This window comes from Equus caballus, chromosome X (assembly GCF_041296265.1).
Source record: "Equus caballus isolate H_3958 breed thoroughbred chromosome X, TB-T2T, whole genome shotgun sequence".
NCBI classification, from domain to species: Eukaryota; Metazoa; Chordata; class Mammalia; order Perissodactyla; family Equidae; genus Equus; species Equus caballus.
The window spans coordinates 40,859,859-40,879,159 of NC_091715.1; the positions used below are offsets into that span (position 1 = coordinate 40,859,859).

General features: G+C 39.4%; 1 protein-coding gene across 2 annotated transcripts in view; it reads left to right on the forward strand.

Annotated features, from left to right (window-relative positions):
- CLCN5 (chloride voltage-gated channel 5) overlaps positions 1-19,301 on the forward strand; it is a 141,114-nt gene that overhangs the window by 101,654 nt on the left and 20,159 nt on the right. The window contains exons 1-3 of one of the 2 annotated variants that reach the window (XM_014728848.3): positions 12,362-12,580; positions 14,690-14,841; positions 17,763-17,862. In XM_014728848.3, the coding sequence (XP_014584334.1) occupies positions 14,734-14,841; positions 17,763-17,862 (208 nt within the window). In that variant the 5' untranslated portion in view covers positions 12,362-12,580; positions 14,690-14,733. Of the gene's footprint in view, positions 1-12,361; positions 12,581-14,689; positions 14,842-17,762; positions 17,863-19,301 lie in introns of those variants that run through there. The other variant, XM_005614151.4, reaches the window with a different exon arrangement.

The following is a 19,301-nucleotide window of genomic DNA, read 5'->3' on the forward strand; positions in this document are numbered from 1 at the left end:
CCTTGCTTTGATTTTTAATTGTTCTTACTTTATTTAATGTTTTCACATGGGATTGCCTAATAAACACAACAACAACAACAGAAAAAAGGTCATAAAGCCCTTGATATTGGGTGGTGAAACTGTGCGTAAAATACTACATTTTGTACCAGACACAACAGCACGTACTAAAAAGATTGGTTAAGAGGAGCTTGAAAGGCAGTAGAAGTGGTTCTTGTTTTCCAGATGGCTGCAGGGATTGATTTATGAGGAATGAGTAAATAAATTATGTATGGCGTGGTTAAATGCATCTGAGGTAGTGCTATAGTAGTCTGTAAATTCGAAGAAACATAAACATGGAGATCTGAAAGATGGTGAGGGGGAGGGAAATAGGAAAAGGGTTTGAGTAACAGGCAAAAATTCAGAGCTATTCTCATAGTCCATCTGTTTTCACTTGCCTGCCTCTGCAGCCTGGACCTCATGGTCAGCAATTCATGTATTCATTCATTCAGTGTTTATGGAGCACCCGGATATGAACCCAGCACCGTGCTCTTTTAGTAATGCTCTTCAATTCCCTTCTCCCCTTCACCTCCTTGTCTTGCTACCTAGCGTGGCTTGCTACTACTCCCTAACTGTCGAATGAGGAGACGCTCCTGGCAGGGAGAGCAACACAGGTAAAGGCACAACAGACTGAGGGAGGCTTTTGTATTCAAGAGACGCAGACTCTGTGTGTCTGAGCTCTGAGGCTCCCGGGGTGGGTGTGGTGACAGATGCAGCAGGAGGTAGGATAGCAGGTGATACAGCCGGAGATCTAATTAGAAATCTAGGCGAGGTCCAGATTGTGCTTTTGGACCTTATCTTGTAACCAAGGAGTTATCAAATGACTTAAAAGCAGAGGAATGATATGACTAGATTTATGTTTTAGAGAATTTATGGCAGTGTGAAGGACGGTTCAGGGCAAGAGTAGGTTGGAGACTGGAAGGCCAGTTAAACTGTTATTTTTAAAAAGTCTGGGCAAAAGATCAAAAGGCCTGAGCTAAGACAACAGGAATGGAGAAGAAGGAATAATAAGTTCTGGAGAAATTTCAGGAGGATCGATAGAACCAATTAGATACGGAGAATAAACTAGAAGAGTCACAGATGACTTCAAAGCCCAGGCAGTATAGGAGCAGGCCATGTCCCCCTTGCATGTGAGAACGCGCCCAGACCACCCCTGCGAGCCTCAGCATAATCTCCCAATGTCCCAGGCAAAGAAAAAAACTCTTTTAAAATGAAAAACATGACAGTGCACAAAATCCACCAAGTAAGTTGTGAAACAGTTCTGTTTGTTCTGTCATACTGTAAAAAAAGATCATAGTATTCCTCCAGACAGAAACGGAAAACATCTTGGGCTCTAGCTCATGGAGAAGCCTACCATGGTCATTTCAGTTAGGCTCTCCCAGCTGAAATCACCATTGTGTGGATGGTGCTGGGAGGACAAGGCAAGGGAATTCGGAATCTATCACCCTCATAATGCTCAAACTTCCCTAAACACTTAGTCTGGGATAACAGCAATTGTTATTGCTGCTTTTTGAGCTTGAAAAAAAAAGTGGCTTGTGTCAAAAGCTCCATGGGGCCGTAAAGCGTACCAGTCTTATATCCTGAACCCTTAAAAATGAGGCCTATGGGGGCCGTCCCCGTGGCCTAGTGGTTAAGTTTGCGTGCTCCACTTCGGCGGCCCAGGGTTTCACCGGTTCGAATCCTGGGCGCGGACACAGCACTGCTCATCAGGCCATGCTGAGGCGGCGTCCCACATGCCACAACTAGAAGGACCCACAACTGAAAATACACAACTATGTACCGGGGGGCTTTGGGGAGAAAAAGGAAAAATAAAAAAATTTTGAAAAAATGAGGCCTATGATGATGTTCACAGGCTTTAAAGGCTTCCTTTAGGATAGTTAATAGGAAAATACCTGGTCAGATTTCAGAGTTTATGCCCCCTAAACTCTTCCCCATTTATTTATATTTTTGTCTTAACTAAAATACGTGTTTATTCAGATATACTTAGTTTTTACCTAATGTCCCATCCAGGACACCACATTCCATTTAGTCATCATGTCTCCTCAGGCTTCCTCTTGGCTATGATGGTTTCCTAGATTTTCTTTGTTTTTGATGACCTTGACAGTTTTGAGGATTACTGGAAATGAGTGGAATCTGTAAGACTAAAGGCAAAAGAAATTGTTTGTAAGCACTGTACTCTTGTTGATAAGGTAGTTTCCCACGGAGGGTATGGGTTAACAGTTTGAAACCACTATACACATACACTAGAAGTGTAGAATGTCCCTCAATTGGGATTTGTCTGATGTTTGTCTCATGATTAGACTGGGGTTATGGGTTTTGGGGAGGAAGACTAGAGGTAAAGTGCCATGCTCATCATATCGTAACAAAGGTATATACTGTCAATATGATTTATCCCTGTTGATGTTAACATTGATCACCTAGCTGAGGTAGTGTTTGTCAGCTTTCTCCACTGTGAAGTTATTCTTTTTCATCCTATCCATAGTGTACTCTTTGGGAAGAAGTCACTGCATAGCCCACACTCAAGAACGACGGGGTTACGCTCCACCTCATTGAGGGTGAAATATCTACAGAAATTATTTGAAATTGTTCCGCATGGGAGATTTGTCTGTTCTCTCCCATTTGTTTTTTCACTTATTTATGTCAGTAGGGACTCATATTTGTTTTATACTTTGGGTTGTAATTCATACTTTATTTTGTTCAAATTTTTTTCAGCTTTGGCCATTTGGAGCTCTTTCAGTTGGCTCTACTTCCTTTTGATATACCTCTATCACTGTGGGGTTTTCTTTTTTTTAATTTTATTTATTTTTAATTGCAGTAACATTGGATTATAACATTACATAGCTTCCGGATGTACATCATAATATATTTTGAATTCTGTGTAGATTACATCATGTTCACCACCCAAAAACTAATTATAGTCCATCCCCTCACATGTGAGTCTAATCACCCCTTTTGCCCTCCCCCCTTCCCCCATGGTAACCACCAATCCAATCTCCGTTGCTATGTGTTTGTTTGTCGTTGTTTTCATCTTCTACTTATGAGTGAGAGCATACGGTATTTGACTTTCCCCCTCTGACTTATTTCACTGAGCATAATACCCTCAAGGTCCATCCATGTTGTCACAAATGGCCAGATTTCATCATTTCTTATGGCTGAGTAGTATTCCATTGTGTATGAATACCACATCTTCTTTATCCATTCGTCCCTCGATGGGCACCTCGGTTGCTTCTAAGTCTTGGCTATTGTGTATAATGCTGCAATGAACATAGGGGTGCAAGTATCTTTATGCCTTTGCGTTATCAAGTTCTTTGGATAAATAGCCAGCAGTGGCATAGCTGGATCATATGGTAGATCTATTCTTAATTGAGCACTTATTTAGTTTCTGGCACCACAATATACTCCAGGCCCATGTTATCTGTTTCCTGCCTCAGTCCTAGAATCAGCCATTTCTCCAAGGAGTCCTGGTTCCTTTTAGTGGAGAATGGTATTAGAAACCAAGATCTGGGTGTGAGGTGTGTTCCTTGCTACTAGGGTCTTGTTGCTTGCACGTCCTCTCTGCCTCTCAGTAAGGAAATATATGTGTGTATACTGACCCGTGTATATACCTCCACTCCAGGGAGTGAGAAACTTGGCTCCCACTATCCACCATTCATTATTTAACAGTTCACTTCCAGTGTATGTGTTTAGTGGTTTCAACTTGTTAATCCATACCCTCCGTGGGAAACTACTTTGTCAACTAGAGTACAGTGCTTATACACAATTCGTTTTGCCTTTAGTCTTATAGACTCCGCTCATTTCCAATTGTTTGGGTTAGCACCTTTTTCCTGTACCCCTTCAGTGAGGTTGTTTCAAAAATGTGTAATATAGTTAGATTCATTTGTCACATTATGCATTCCATCCTGGGATTTTTAAAAAATCTGCATACATTAAGGTTCACTCTTTCTGCTATAAAGTTCTGTGGATTTTGACAAATGCATAGTGACATGTATCCACTATTACGGTATCATGCAGAATAGTTTCACTGCCCTAAAAAATCCCCTGTTCTTTACCTAGTCAGCCACCTCCCTTCTGAGCCCCTGGCAATTACCAATCTGTTTTTCATCTCCATGAATTTGCCTTTTCAAGAATATCATATAAGTGGAATCATATAATATGTAGACTGTTCAGGTTGGCTTCTTTCACTTAGCAAAGTGCATTTAACGTTCCTCCGTATCTTTGTGTGGAAGGATAGCTCATTCATTTTCATTGCTGAATAATATTCCATTGTCTAAATGTACCACAGTTTGTCTATCCATGCACATATCTACTGAAGGACATCTTGGTGTCTTCCAACTTTTGGCAATTATGACTAAAGCTGCTGTAAACATCTTTGTGCAGGTTTTCATGTGGACATAAGTTTTTAAGTCAAATATATATATGGGCAAATATGTAAGTGTGTGATTGCTGGATCATATGGTAAGACTGTCTAGTTTTGTAGGAAATTGCCAAACTGTCTTCCAAAGTGGCTGTACCATTTGGTATTCCCACCAGCAATGAATGAGAATTCCTATTACTCCATATCTTTATGAGCAATTGGTGTTGTCAGTGTTTTAGATTTTAGCTATTCTAATAGGTTTGTTGTGGTATCTCATTGTTTTAATTTGCATTTCTCTAATGACAAATGATGCTGACCTTCTTTTCATTTGCTATTTGCCATCTGTATATCTTCTTTGGTGAGGTTCAGATCTTTTGATTTTGGATCTTTCTTCTTTTCTAATATATGCATTTAATGCTGTAAATTTCTCTCTAAGCACTGCTTTCATTGCATCCCACAAATTTTGATATGTTGTATTTTCATTTTCATTTACTTCAAAATATTTTTAAATTTGTCTTGAGACTTCCTTGACCCATGGGTTATTTGGAAGTGTATTGTTTAATTTCCAGGTATTTGAGGATTTTCCAGCTATTTTTCTATGATTGATTTCTAGTTTAATTCCATTGTGTTAGGATTTATGGTAAATTGGCTAGGAGTTGGGCTGTGTTTAATGTTTGGTGTAACTATCGGTCCCAAAGGCATAAACTCCCCTAGTGTCCTTGTTTTGTCTCCCATCTTGATTTTGAGTTTCCTTAAGTACAACTCCTTGAGAGAGAATCTGTGTCTTGCTGTTCTTTCAGCTGTAATCCACTGTTATTATACTGGAGCCCTATTGGTATGGTGATAAGGTATGCAGGAGCAGGTCATTTTATAGTCTTCTGATTAAATCTCAGTGTCTGTTGGGACTGTGTCTCTTGTGGCTGTGACCTTCACAAGTTTTAGTCTAGTGGTATAGCTTTTTGTTCTCCCTGCCCACTGCTCCTGTCCCTGACTGCAGCATTTCCAATCCATTTCCTGGAAGCTCAGGCCCCTGTTGACTATGCTTCCCCCCACAAGGTGAGACAAGAAGGCTAGGGTGGTGGGCAGCTGGAATGGGAGGAATGCTCTTTCCCCAACTGGGATAAGGCTCAGGCAAAGTATTTTCCCCTGGAGCATAGGCTTTTGTTATAGAGAAAGCTCTGGGGTATTTCACAATTACTTTTCCCCTCCCCTCTTCAGAGCCAGGTCAGGCAGGGATCTTTCTCATTTCTTCACTGTGAGAACTTGGTGGGGTTCCTAGAGATAGAGCCTACAAAAGTGTCGACCTCGGGAGTTTCTTACTCTCACACAAGTCCACACTCAGCCTTCAGCAATTCCGTCAAAGTTGCCATTTAAGTGCCTCTACCAGTTTATGATTCCAGTGATTTCTACTACAGGTAAGCAAATCTCTCTGTGTCTCTTTGGATAAGACTGTCTCTTCAGATTTTAGGGTTGCAGTTTCCCCTGCAACCTCAATTCTCTGGTGGGTCCAAGAGAAGTTACTGATTTTTTAGTTGGTCCAGCTTTTTCTTGTTGTAAGGATGGGAGTGGCAACCTCTACGCTTTTTACTTGCCAGAACTGAATCTGGAAACTCCCCATTTACTTTTCAATTTGTGAAACCACTTTGGTTCCCTCTTGAAGGAAAAAAAATATTTTAGAGATCCTTGGCAGGACTATAAATCCTGAGTAGATAATTTTTAACCTTACTTTGTTTTGATTTATGGCATGGAGAAGAGGAAAAGTTTGCTGTAATGTTTCAGAGTGTGTGCTGGATGTTTCTGGGTCTATGGCTAGCAGGTGCTCCACAGGTACTGTAGCCATATTGATATAGCTGTAGTTAGCCATATGCCAGAAGTGTTGGGTCCTAGGTTGTCCTATATATAGGTCACTGATAAGCTGAGTCTTACTTTTCTTTTCTAAGGATTGGTGTTCTCAGATAACTATGCAATCAAAATATCATTTGGAATTCCTCAAAGCTAAGGTCTTCTCAAAAGTCACTCACTGCAATGTACAAATAACCCAAAAATGCTAAAATGATAGAGTATGGGAGTTGGAACAGACCTTAAAAATCATACATGCTCATACCCCCTCACTTTACAAATGGGGAACCTGAAACTCACAGAGATTTAAGGCAATTGCCCAAGGTGACACAACTAGTGAGTTGTTGAGCTGGAATTGGAACCCATATCTTCTCACTGCTGGACAATAAATCTGATAACAAAGAGTTTATTCCCATTGACTTTCATTTAAAAATTTAGGAAGCCTTCTTCCTCTCGGTGCTTTCCTCCTAGTGTTCTCCAGAAACTGACACCTGCTTTATTTCTAAATACCCCAGTGGTCTGCCTCTCAGAATGGAAGTCTTCCCTTTGCCATGTTCTGTCTCTACTCTTCTAGCTGCAATATCATTATTTTTCTTTTTAGAACCACTTATCTAACACACAAATACCCTTCACTATTAAAGAGTCAAACAATACACAAGTATATAAAATGTGAAAGTCCCTCCTTTACTTCCCACTCCAGAGATAACCCCTAAAATAATTCAATAGAACCCTTTCAATTCTTTTTCTTTTTGAATGCTATATGCCATTATGACCTCAATGAAATAATTGAAAAAATCTATTCTTTTTCTCTCCAGTTAATACACAGGCACACACTTTTAAAAAAGAACATTCTACTTACTATTTTGTGACTTGCTTTTTCACAAATATGTTTGGGAGAGTTTTCTATTTCAGTACACATCAGTCTACCTTTTTCCTTGTGCTATTCTCCCATTACTGGACTCTTTCATTGTTTCCAGCTGTTTGCTACTATGAACAGTGCTGCAGTGAGTAACATATATATATTGGAGTGCACGGGTACAAGTGTTTCTTTAAGTGCAATTCCTAGATTTTATATATATGTTTTTAAACTCATTTTTCTGTCCATGACATCACACTATTGCCATGAATCCAAGAAGAATCTCCTAATTGGTATTTCCTCTCTTGAAGTTTTTCCCCTACCAAAGAATAATTGCTAATCTCTTGTTCCCAGCTTCCTTTTGGAGATTAGTACAGAGAAACCAATGCAGATTTAGTCCAGAAGAACTGGAGAATTACTGCTTCTAAAACAATGATTACTGTTTATTACACAGGATCGTGCTTGCCGAAGGGTTTCCCAACACTGTGGTATGTAATGTGCATTTTAGGGCAGTCTCTCCCTACCCGTTACATTCCCCAGTCTTCTTCTCAGTCCCACAAATGTGTAAATTTGAAAAGGAAGGAGTGAAGAGCAAGTAATGGAGCTGAGGGCTATTTTCTTTATGTGGGCAACCCTCTCAGCAACTTTGTCAAGTCTAGCCCCTTTCCTTCCAGTTCTACATTGATTTTTGTGGCATTCTAGTCCCATGGGAGTCTGCAGATACCAAGTCATAATCCTCACGCTATTTTTCCTAACTCTGGTAACTCTGGCAGTTAGCACCCTGGCTCCGCTGATAATGAAAGTGGGTTGGGTCAGGAACTTCCAGGTTAGAGCAGATGCTGGGAGTAGGAGGCATAAAAGGTACACTCCAGCTACACTTGCAAGCAAATGTATACAACCCAGTGGGGACAGAGCTGTATCCAAGAGGAAAGAAGGAGTCCGAGGGTGGTATTAGAATCTAGATTCATGCTTGTTTCGAAAGGCTTTTCCCTATCCCTTTCTGCCATGCCCCACCTTCCTGTATACTTCTCATAACCCTCAAACTTCATTTCAATAGTGTATATCGTATATTTGTTGCAGTTTTTGCAGTTCTGTTACCTACATCTCTCACTACCTCTTTTATTGTCTAGCTTTCAGCAGAGTCAGGGTAGAGTTTCCTCTTTGTTGTCTTTCCTGCCTCTTAGACAACTTCAAGTTTTAACCTGCTATGAGCAGGAACCAAAGCAGTCAGTCCCTAAACGAAATGAGTGCAGGGGTGACACACAAAACAACACAGGCACTGACCAGTCAGATTAGATGTCAGACATAGCTCTGGGCGGTGTCCTGGAGCCTCTTGGTGTTCCAGCTGCTACATCATGGGAACTTGTTTGGGAGCTTTTAGGGGAGTGTTGAGGGAGAGGAGAGTCCTCGGGAAAGAGTAGTTATTTATCTACAGCTATGGAGGTATTTCACTACAGATGTGCACCAGTGGAATAGTTGCCTTGAGTAAGTGTTCCAGGGGCCAAACTAAAATAGTATATTCAAGCATAACTTGATCTCGTGATACTATCCAGGGGATGAGAGGCCTACTCCACCAACATTTGCTTTTCAGCCACTGGGTTTGGGTAGGTGGGAAAGCAAAATGGAAGCAAAATGGAGGCACAGGTTGATAAAAAGGTCCTAAAAATGTTGCCTAATTATTGGGGCTTTAGTTGCAAAGTGTTCTCAAACATAGAGGAGAATGGAATGTGAAAGAGTTCATGACTTATTGGGAGATCTAGAATGGATGAACCAATACAAGACAGGAAGAGGGTATGGAAGTAAGAAGTGGCTTATAGTAGGCTCTTAGTACTTGCTGTTGAATGAAGGTAAAATTTAAATGACCACAGGATAAATATCTGCTGATGTTACTAGGTAGAGTGTTGAAGTTTTTTGTAGATGTGGTTCCAGCCTTGCAAAAATACAATATATCTCTGTAAAAACTGAAACACATTTTAAAAAATGAGACTGTTTCCAAGTCCTGAGATACATACCTCTAGCCCTGCCCCATCTCTTTGAGTGCTGCTTGCTTTCTTTAGGCTGCTGTGATGTTACCGAAGCATTACTGCAAGGTCTGTGCACGAGGTTGCTTTCTATCCTCTTTCCCCTTGTGTTTCTGTTAGTGTTTAACTAGTTCACTTAATCAGTTACTGTTTAGCCCCCCAGGTAAATTTCTAATGGCATGTTGGTTAGAGATTGAAATAAACATTATACTCAAGTCAGAATTTCTTTTCTTGTATTTTAAAGGGTTTTCTAGTTTTAAACATCATGTGATTTTTAGAAAAACATTCGAAAGTGGTTTCCATAAAGAGAAATGAGCTAAATGCATTCATTTATATGCCTCCTCATTCAAGCAGTGTGTTTCTAAAGACCCATTGTGAAGTTTTTAAACCTAAGTGTAACCTACGGGGAAAGCTCTTTCAATGTTGACCTTTTTCTGACTAGTTTTCTGTACGTTTTTCCCAGACTCAAGCAATGCAAATTAGCCTTTTGGGAGCTTTTCTTTTATCACTCAAGTTGAGATCTGATTGTACTTTAACTTGAATCATTATCCTGTTAGAGGATTAAATTATTTTGTATATAACTTAGAGCACACCTGTGCCTTCAAAACTTAAGTTTTGCTTTTTTCTTTTTTCGTAAACAGGCAGAAATCTAGACTTATCTATGTACCCCAATCTGACATTTAGGGTCATTATTTAATTTTACTCTTTCTTCCTTGGCAGAGTATTTACACACCAGAAGCTTAACTCTTAATACACTGTTCTTGTGAAAAGCCTTTGGCATTTTATTACTTTCTTTGTACCTCAGTAGTTGGTCCTGAATGGGATCATCTCTGCTGCCATTCTTAACTAAGTTTTCTGAATTTACTATTTCTTTCTACTAAGTAAAAAAAAAATGCTAAGGAAAGAAACCAACTGGATGTGGAATATGACCCACAGCTTAAGCAATTTGTCATCAAGTCAGATATAGGTGCCTCCATGAAGGAGTGCAAACAATTTAATCCCTCTCATTGATGAACCTAAAATAGGAGAAATACCATTGTCATCATCATTATTATTATTATGCATTTTAAAATATTTTATTTTTTTCCCTTCTAAAATTTATGATGAATATTTTAAAATTCCTGGTCCACACTTGTGCCAAATGCCCATTAAATGGTCTTACTATGCTGAAAGTTTTAAAAACATTGTTGTAGGGGCCACTGGCATTTTAGAAATCAGAAAATGATCTGATCAGATCTGTGTTCTAGAAAGATAACTCTGCTTGTCTCCAAGTATTAACTGTATTATTGTTTTTATCATAGGATGCATTAAAAATCGGTAAGCATTTCTTTGTCTCATTTTCACAATAATATCAATTGCCCTACACCTGGCAGTCTGTATAATGAACATATGCTAGAGATTACAAATTTGTCAGAGAAGAGAATAGGGGTGTAGAAAAGAGTAAAAGAAATATAACATGTCAATTCCTTAATACCTGTGCCTCATTTCTTAACCTGAATTGTAATTGCATCTCATTTTAATATGAGGACTGTGCCATAGCTACCAGCCCTATAGTTTTCAAAGGAAGTAAACTTCCATGGAATAAAAAAGTTTCTCCCGTAGAAGCCCTGATGTAGCATTTGAAAAGCATACGAACTGTCATCAAAAGTTATTAACACCGGACTGTTATATAATCCAGTCACTGTACATTGAAGAACTGTACATTCTTAGGTACCAAAAAAGATAGTACCTTGGAGTGTAAATAATCTAATAAGATAATGTAAGCCTTATTAGATAATGTAAGCGAATTCTGTAGTAGTCTTCAGATACTACAGAGAGAATCCTATTTAATAAAGAATGTCTTTGAAGGAGGCTTATGAGATTGGGCATGTCATCCTTCTTAAGTAAGATATGCATACTTTTCCAAAAGTGTAATTGTATGAGACAGTCACACTTGGGCCACAAATAGCTTTTGCTTTTTAAGCATTGTAGTTGATTGCCACAATACTATCAGTTGCCACTCCATTTTAATTCTTCTCTTTAATGCTAGATTAGTTCATCAAGAGACTGAGATGTTATAATAATGATGGATCGGACTAAAAGCATATGGGTTTCATGAAATTCCTCCCACTTCATAAGGTTTTGTCATATTAACCTTTCAGGATGTATTGGGCCTTAAGAATAGATGAGAGTAGTCACACGTTTTGAAGCGCTACGTTTAGGGCTGATTATTGGAGCACACTGACTGGATTAATGTTTAACAGTGGCTGCCCTGTGGATTCACTTAGGAAGTTGGGAGAAGGCAATTTTCTTCTACTTTATTGGAGTGGCTTTATTGCACAATTAATTAAGACCTGCTTAAGAATAGCCTTCAGCATAGAGCTGGGGAAGGGAAAGCCTTTAGAACAATACAAATATGGTAGTGAATCTGTTTTCATGGCTGAAATAGCTACTTTTACCCAGTTTGGATTAATGAGATCAGATTTGATGTTGCTTTCTGGGTAGAGCACTAATACTAAGAAACGACTCATTTTCTAGACCATATTCTGGGTTTTCAAAGTTTCTAGGTGCTATTCAAGAACTGACCTTGTATAGTAAATTCATATGCAGTTCAGTTTTTCATGTTTTTCTCTAATTATGATGTGTACATAGACATAAAACATATGTATACAGTTTAAAAAATAATTATAATGTGAACACTCAGGTAATCACCACTCAGATCAAGAAAAATGACCAGCATTCCAGAAACCCCACCCTCACCATGTGCTCCCTCCAGATGGCGACCTCCTCTCTCCTCTGGGTAGCTACTGCCTTTGCTCTTGTCGTTTTCTTGTTTCTCTTTGTCATGTGGTTGCTTACTTTTGTATCCTAAAATGATGTCTTTTAGGGTTGCCAGGTTTTGAACTTACACGAACAGAATCATGTTATGTGCTCTATTGTGTCTGGCATCTTTCACTCAGCGTTACGTTGTGAGAGTTTATCCATGTGATTGCTCTCCAGTGCAGTTTTTAAAAAGCCTATTCTATATTTACCTCTCTCCCCTTTTGGCTTAGGATCCCTGTAACTCTAAATGCTTTCAGATATTTCTATTTTGCCTTCTTGGATTTACTGCTAAATGAAGTCTGAAGACTAAAACTTGCCTGGACCCCGGTGTTCTGAACTGACCCGACTGCCCCCAGTTTGATGGCATTTGTTTACATGAGACTACATCTTTAAGGCTTCTGTGCTCGGTTAAAAATCTTCCTTTCACCAAGGCTGGTCCAAGGGTCTGGTCACGTGATTCCAACAGTGACATCACATTCTGACCGCTGGGAACACTGGTGGTTCTTTAGGTGGCGTTTGTTGCTGTGAAAGGCAGAGAACGCAGCAAGTGCTCCTCTAAGGCAGTTCATACTGGGGCTCCTTCTGTAAAAGCTCTTCAACCTAAATGACCAAATGCGGGCCGCCAAGGTTATTTCTTCCTTGAGGCAGAAAAAAAGAAAGCTGTGATTGAAGGTAAGCAGACTTAAGCCTGGCCAAGGACCGAAGTGTGACCCCAGGGAGAAGGGGATCTGGAGAATCACAAGCAGTCTGTTGTCGGATTCTAATCACTGCCTGCTCTTTTAGAGCCGCCTGACAATTTGCGTTTCTAACAGGAGACTATCTACAAAGAAGGATGATGCAGTGCTCATGTTACCTAGTGATGTAATAGGATTCTTTCTTTCCTGTTAGGAAGCTGTTGCAGATCTTCATTTTGTCTGAATATCCTTAGAGCTGGGGACCGCATTAGGTATATGGTGTAACATTAGATAGCTGTGGGATGCTTTTAAAAACCAGTTTCACAAAATCCTTTTCTAATTTTCCTGAAAGGAGCACTCTTAAACCAGAGCAAATTCAATTGAGACATGAACCTGCTTTAAAAAAGTAAATTTCTGGTTGTTTGGTGTCCTGTGTTGGTGTCAGCATTTGTCTTGAGAATTGAAACGGCTTGTTTCTCCCCGCCCCATGTACTTTATTCTCTTTCTGCCCTCATTTCCTAGCTGGCTGTTTCCCTCCAAGCTCTCAAACAACACACCAACATTAATCTTTATCAGTATGCCACTGACATGATAGGAAATGCTGGGCTGCTGATTCAGCAGCCAACCATTTTACAGCCAGGTATGCTTGAAGATATGGAAAGGACTTTGGTAGGGGTTTTAAGATTAACTTGTTTACCTCCTCTGCTCCGACCCTACCCCCACCCCACCCTCAATATGATTTGGATTTGATTTGGATTTTGCAGAGCTTTTCTTTTCAAATGTGTGTGTTGCTTGTAAAAGGTAGGATGAATTAGGTATTTGGAAGACTTACGATTTGTAAACCAGATACAGCTTGGGTGTTAATTCAAACTTACCCTGTAAGAGTGCTGAAGTTGTCTGTTAGGAGTTGAGAGTGAAGATGGGGATGCAGATGAGGGGAGCGGGGGTCAGCTCAGGCTCCCTTTGGCCTTCTCTGCAGAGGGATTCATCACCAAACAGTCTAGATAAAGCCTTGTCCCTGCCAAGGTTGATGCTGCAAATGTGAGCTTTGGCTGTTTGAGTTCAATGATGGCATTACTGTGCATTTTCCCTCAGTGTATATTTGCATAAATTCCTGAATACTGTTTTACATTTTGTGTTTAATAGCGAAATAGCGAAACATTGTTCCACCCGAGGATTGTGGTAATATTTTGAATTAAGCCATACTAAGTGACCTGGTGTGACTACAACATCTGAGTGTGAATACTTCTCCCTCATCCCCACTGTTCATCAAACAAGCTTTGGTTCAGCTGATATTTATTGAGTCTTGGATGTGTGCTAGACACTGGAGAAGGCAATGATGAATCAGATATAGGCTGCCCTCAAAGAGCTTCTAGTCTGGAAAGGAAGATAAAGTATTTGCATAACTAATTGTAATAGAAGCACTAAAAGCGAAACAGATAAAGGACTGTGATGGTTGGGCAAATGGGTATGTTTGTTTCAGTTGAAGGATCAGAGAGGGACATTTCATCACTGAGCCATGCACTGTTCCTTAAATCTCTACCTGTAAATCTTAGACTGTTCTGACATACTCAGTAAAAGTTTCTATAAGCCCGTTACATCAAGGATCAAAGTCTTATAGCTATTGAAGGAAAATATCTACATTCTAGCCAGCTTAACTCTTGAAGAGCCTGACATGTTTCTTTGGAGTCCCCACTCAAAGCTACCTCCTAGGATTGAATTACTACCATATAAATGTCAAATGGTTTCTGATATGATGTGTTTGCAAAGACCTTTGACCCTTTGGTCTCCCTTCCACAAGAGAAACTGAGATACCTAAGTTACTCCAAGCTCCCCATCTTTTGTTTCATAAATCCTTTCCCACTGCACTTTGGCTCCTGTTGATTCTCTTTGTACTGTCACTCTCATCTGTCCCTTTCCATTCACACTGCCTTAAGACCCTTGTCATTTTGTGCCTAGACCACAGAAACCTCTGAATGTGATGTATGTTCCCACCATATTGCTTTATCAGGATAGTTAAAGGGCTCACCTTTTGGTGCTCAGACAGGAGGTATGAAAAATGTCCAGAGTGTCTGAAGTACTAATGTCTGTTTCCTGTTCAATACAGAGGACAAGTCATACAATGGTGGAGGAATAGGTTCTTCAAATAGGATGATGGACTTCTTGGAAGAGCCAATCCCTGGTGTGGGGACCTATGATGATTTCAATACAATTGACTGGGTGAGAGAGAAATCTCGAGACCGGGATAGGCACCGAGAGGTAAGATGAAAGATGGTACATGAGTAAGTGTTAGGAAACAGCAGGGGAAGAAGTTGAAAATATATATTCTTTATGTATTCTTTCCTTAAGCCCTGGATGTGGCTGAGTCTGATTTCTGTTGGCAATGTAGGGTTTTATTTTTTAACTTATTTTTAAGGCATCTTCTATATGATTTTGAGAAGAATTTATATTAAATGATGATTTATCTTCCTATAGTAAGAAGTTGAAAAGGATCCTTGCAGCCCTCAAATAGGTATAAATACCTATGCAGAGAGGTGAAAACAGACTTGGTGGAAGGGACCAAAATAAATTTCAAAGATCTTCATTCCCTATCTTATCTTCCTTTTATGGTTTTCCTTTGAAGCAGGATTTTTAGAACTAAAAAAAGTAAATGGGCTCCTTTTAAAGGAATAAAAGAAAAAAATCTCAGATCCCTAATGTTTACTGAAGCATAGAAGGTAAACTCCTTGTGATTATAGCTCCTGTACAACCATACAACCAAAGCAGATGGACGCATTCAACTCAAACAAAACCAAAAGGCCAATCAAGTTCAAATTAAAGATATTAATTTAATATTATAGGTAATAGATGGTACTTATGGCTATGGCACAGGTTCTTTTGAATTTAGCAAGAGAATTTCCCCACTTTTCTCTTTTCAAAGTACTGTGAAAATTTTCAAAGCAGTCTGCCAAGGTCATTTGCCTTTAACTTGTTGCTGTGTATCATTTAAATCAGAGAATCGCAGTTTGTAGTTTGTGTCAGGAGCACATGGAGAGCTTATCAAAAAGGTAGAGCCCCAGCCCCAGCCGTCCTGATTCAGGAGGTGAACTTCTGGTAAGGCATTTCTTTAACCAACAGTTGGTATTGTTATTTTTTTCTTTCTTAATATTTCTGCTGTGACTTCAAATTTAAAATTTGATTTTTACGCTGGCCCCATTCTCTCCTGAGTTCATAATTTCCTCCTCTCAGAGCCAAGTGAATCTCCTGAGCAGTCAGGTTCAGATCATTTTTCATTCTTAAGCCTTTCCTGGCTCCTGGCTGGTTTTCTCATGGCCACCTGAACCCAGGAGTCAGGTTGTTCCAGGTGTAGGTTTTGAGAAATTCCTTTGTAATCCTTGGATTTGTGATAATCCCACTGAACTTTCTTACCATAACTAAAAAAGGTGATCTCTATAAAATGTTCTATGTTTTTCATAAAGTTTCTACTATTTGGGAACTCACATACATATTCTTTCTATCTATCATATCAATTCATCATGCAGGCTTTAAAAGTTAGAATCATATGGCTTTAGAATTTCTCCTATCTGTAATTCAGAGTTCAGTTTGTCATCAGTTGCATATTCAACATGTTATTCACATTGTGAAAATCACCTGTGATATGACAAGGGCATATTTCCCATTATAGTAAAAAGGTGGCATCTGAGACAAATTATTCAAAATAATAATTCAAAATCAATTAAAATGTGTGTTCACTGAAATCAGAAATCTCAAGAGTCCCTTGCACCCCTATGTTCATCGCAGCATTATTTACAATAGCCAAGACGTGGAACCAACCTACATGCCCAGAAACTGATGATTGGATAAAGAAGATATGGTATATATACACAATGGAATACTACTCAGCCATAAAAAAAGACAAAATTGGCCCATTCGCAGCAATGTGGATGGACCTCGAGGGTATTATGTTAAGCGAAATAAGCCAGTCAGAGAAAGACGAACTCTATATGACTCCACTCATAGGTGGAAGTTAACATATTGACAAGGAGATCTGATAGGTGGTTACCAGGGAAAAGGGGGGGTGGGGGGAGGGCACAAAGGGGGAAGAGGTGTACCCACAACATGACTAACAATAATGTACAACTGAAAGCTCACAAGGTTGTAATCTATCATAACATTAATAAAAAAATAAATAAAAAATAAAATAAAATTTAAAAAAATGTGTGTTCAAAGGGGATTTTTTTAGCATTAACTTTTTATCATCAGAACGGAAACTGTCACAGGGAAAAATGTCACCTCATCTACTTTCAGCCCTGAAACTGGAAACTTAAAAGTCATAGGTCAAAATAAATTCTTAAATTGCTTTTACAATTTCTATAATTTATTGTTATTATTTGCAGTGTTGCTATAGATGAAAATGGGTAGCTAAGTCACAGTTTCAAAGATAAGAAGTAGAGATACAGAAAAGGGGGAACTACCAATGACAAAGCTCTCAGAATGCTTGGTTTTGAAACGTGGGCACTGAGGGTTGAATTGAAAAAGCTAGGACCTAAAAGGTAAAACTTTCTGCACCTCTTGATAGCCTCAGATATTCCCAGCAGGTTTTTGAAAATAAAGAGCTATATCCCTGATATCATTTACTGTCTATGATCAATGTATAGTTAGGGGTCTGTGGGATCCAATCTTGGAATTTGCCTGACCTGAAGCACAGCCCCAGATAGTAAACCTCAGATTGTACTTTCACCATTCAAATAAGCCCATGTTTGTTTATTCTTTGAAAAACAATCAAACTGTTTTCCTGTGAGTCAAGAGACCATCCTTAGAATATCTGATGTCCAGGGCAGAAAGAGACCACTGCAATAAGCAAAACCGATTGATGCTATAAGAAATTAGCAGCTGAATGGGGAAGCCCTGAATAAGGTGCTTGCAGGCATTGCAATACTGTAGGTGAAGGTGGGATTCAGTAAGACAAGGTCCAATAAATCTCAAAGTTCTTGGTGATGTTAGTTCAGCCCAAGATTATGTGAGAAGTAACTCCAAATTGTTCTCTATTCCCAATGAATAGATTTGAGAAGTAACTCCAAGTTGGTCTCTATGCTCAATGAATAGATTTGTCTTTGTGTTTCCTTACTTTATTGCACATTTTGAGGTGAAAAAGTAAGGGTATATGTAGAGTGTACCAATGTTTTCTCATTTCTCCCTAGATTACCAATAAAAGCAAAGAGTCCACATGGGCCTTAATTCACAGTGTGAGTGATGCTTTTTCTGGCTGGTTGTTGATGCTACTTATTGGGCTTTTATCAGGTATGGTAAACTATGTTAGTTTTCTAAACAAATCTCCTAAAATTGTGGCGTGCCCCTCCCCCAAGTCATGAACCTAGTTGAGCGTTTGCTTTATTGTTTTCCTATGTGACATGAATTACTGGTGGACCTTTTGGAAGCTTGATGTCCCCATCCATAAAGGGGTACTAATACCTGCATCTCCTTCCTTAAGTAAGTGAGATGAAATGAGGAAATGCATTTAAATGCATTTGTATGCTATAAAGTATTTTATCCATTTTAGGATGCTGCCTTTTGGTGCTGGTCTTGAAGAAGAACTCCTCTGTTGGAGACAGTTTTTTTTTTAAAAAAAAAAAAAACACATACTGCATGGGGTTTAGGAGAGAAGATGTAGAAGAGGACTTCCTGAGAGATTTTTGTAGCTATTTCTTAAACATCTACTCTCTCATTTGGTGGTAAAGAAAAGCATGTAAGATATGGCTCATACCCTCAAGGAGCTTATAATCTCATTCTTTCATGGTGGCTGAGGAGTGGGATGGTACCACCATTTCCTGTCATCTTCATCAACCTCCCAAGTCACTCCAGTCTAACTAGGATTAGTACATATGCTATGCAAATATAGCTTTAAATCAAATTCCCGAGCAGGCTTCCTCTCCTATGGGAGAAGCAGAAAGCCAAGAATACCAGGAAGAGATGCTAAGAGTTGTACATTATGGCATTAAAAGATGGGACTAGGAAGATCTGGAATATGGAGCTAAAATAGAAGTCAGGTGGGAAACCTGGAGCTGGATGGGATAAAATGGCAGTTAATAGCAACAGGCTTTAGTTTGTGGCTACCTGGATCTGAATCCCAGCCCTTTGCTAATTTTGTGACTTTTGACAAGTTTCTTAACCCTTGGAAGCTGTAGTTTACTGATCTGTAAAATGGGGATAATAAGAGTACCTATATTATATATTCGTTGTGAGGATTAAATGAGATACAGCACACATAGCACTCAGCACAGTGCTCAGTTATTAACGATGCTGCTGCTGCTGTTACATAGCGATAATTCATGAGCCATGGAGTATAAGATGATTGCTGCAAATGAGGAATGGCTCATCCATAGCTGGGTTTTCAAAGATTATCTAGGGCAGGGGTCAGCAAGCTTTTTCTGTAAAGGGCCAGATAGTAAATCTTTTAGGATTTGTGGGCCACATGGTCTTGTAGCGGGAAAGCAGCCATAGACAATAGGTAAACAAATGAGTGGGGCTGTGACCAAGAGAAACTTTTATTTACAAACATAGAGGCAGATTTGACCCTCGGGCCATAGTTTGCCAACCTGTGGTCCAGAGTATTAACACTGCTCCTTCTGGCTCACACAGTACAGAGCTGGCTAATAATAGGCTGGGTGGTCTGTAATGCCAAGTATTGCAGAGAGGCTGAAGAGAAGGAAGAGGGCTGAGAATGAGTTATATAGTTTAGC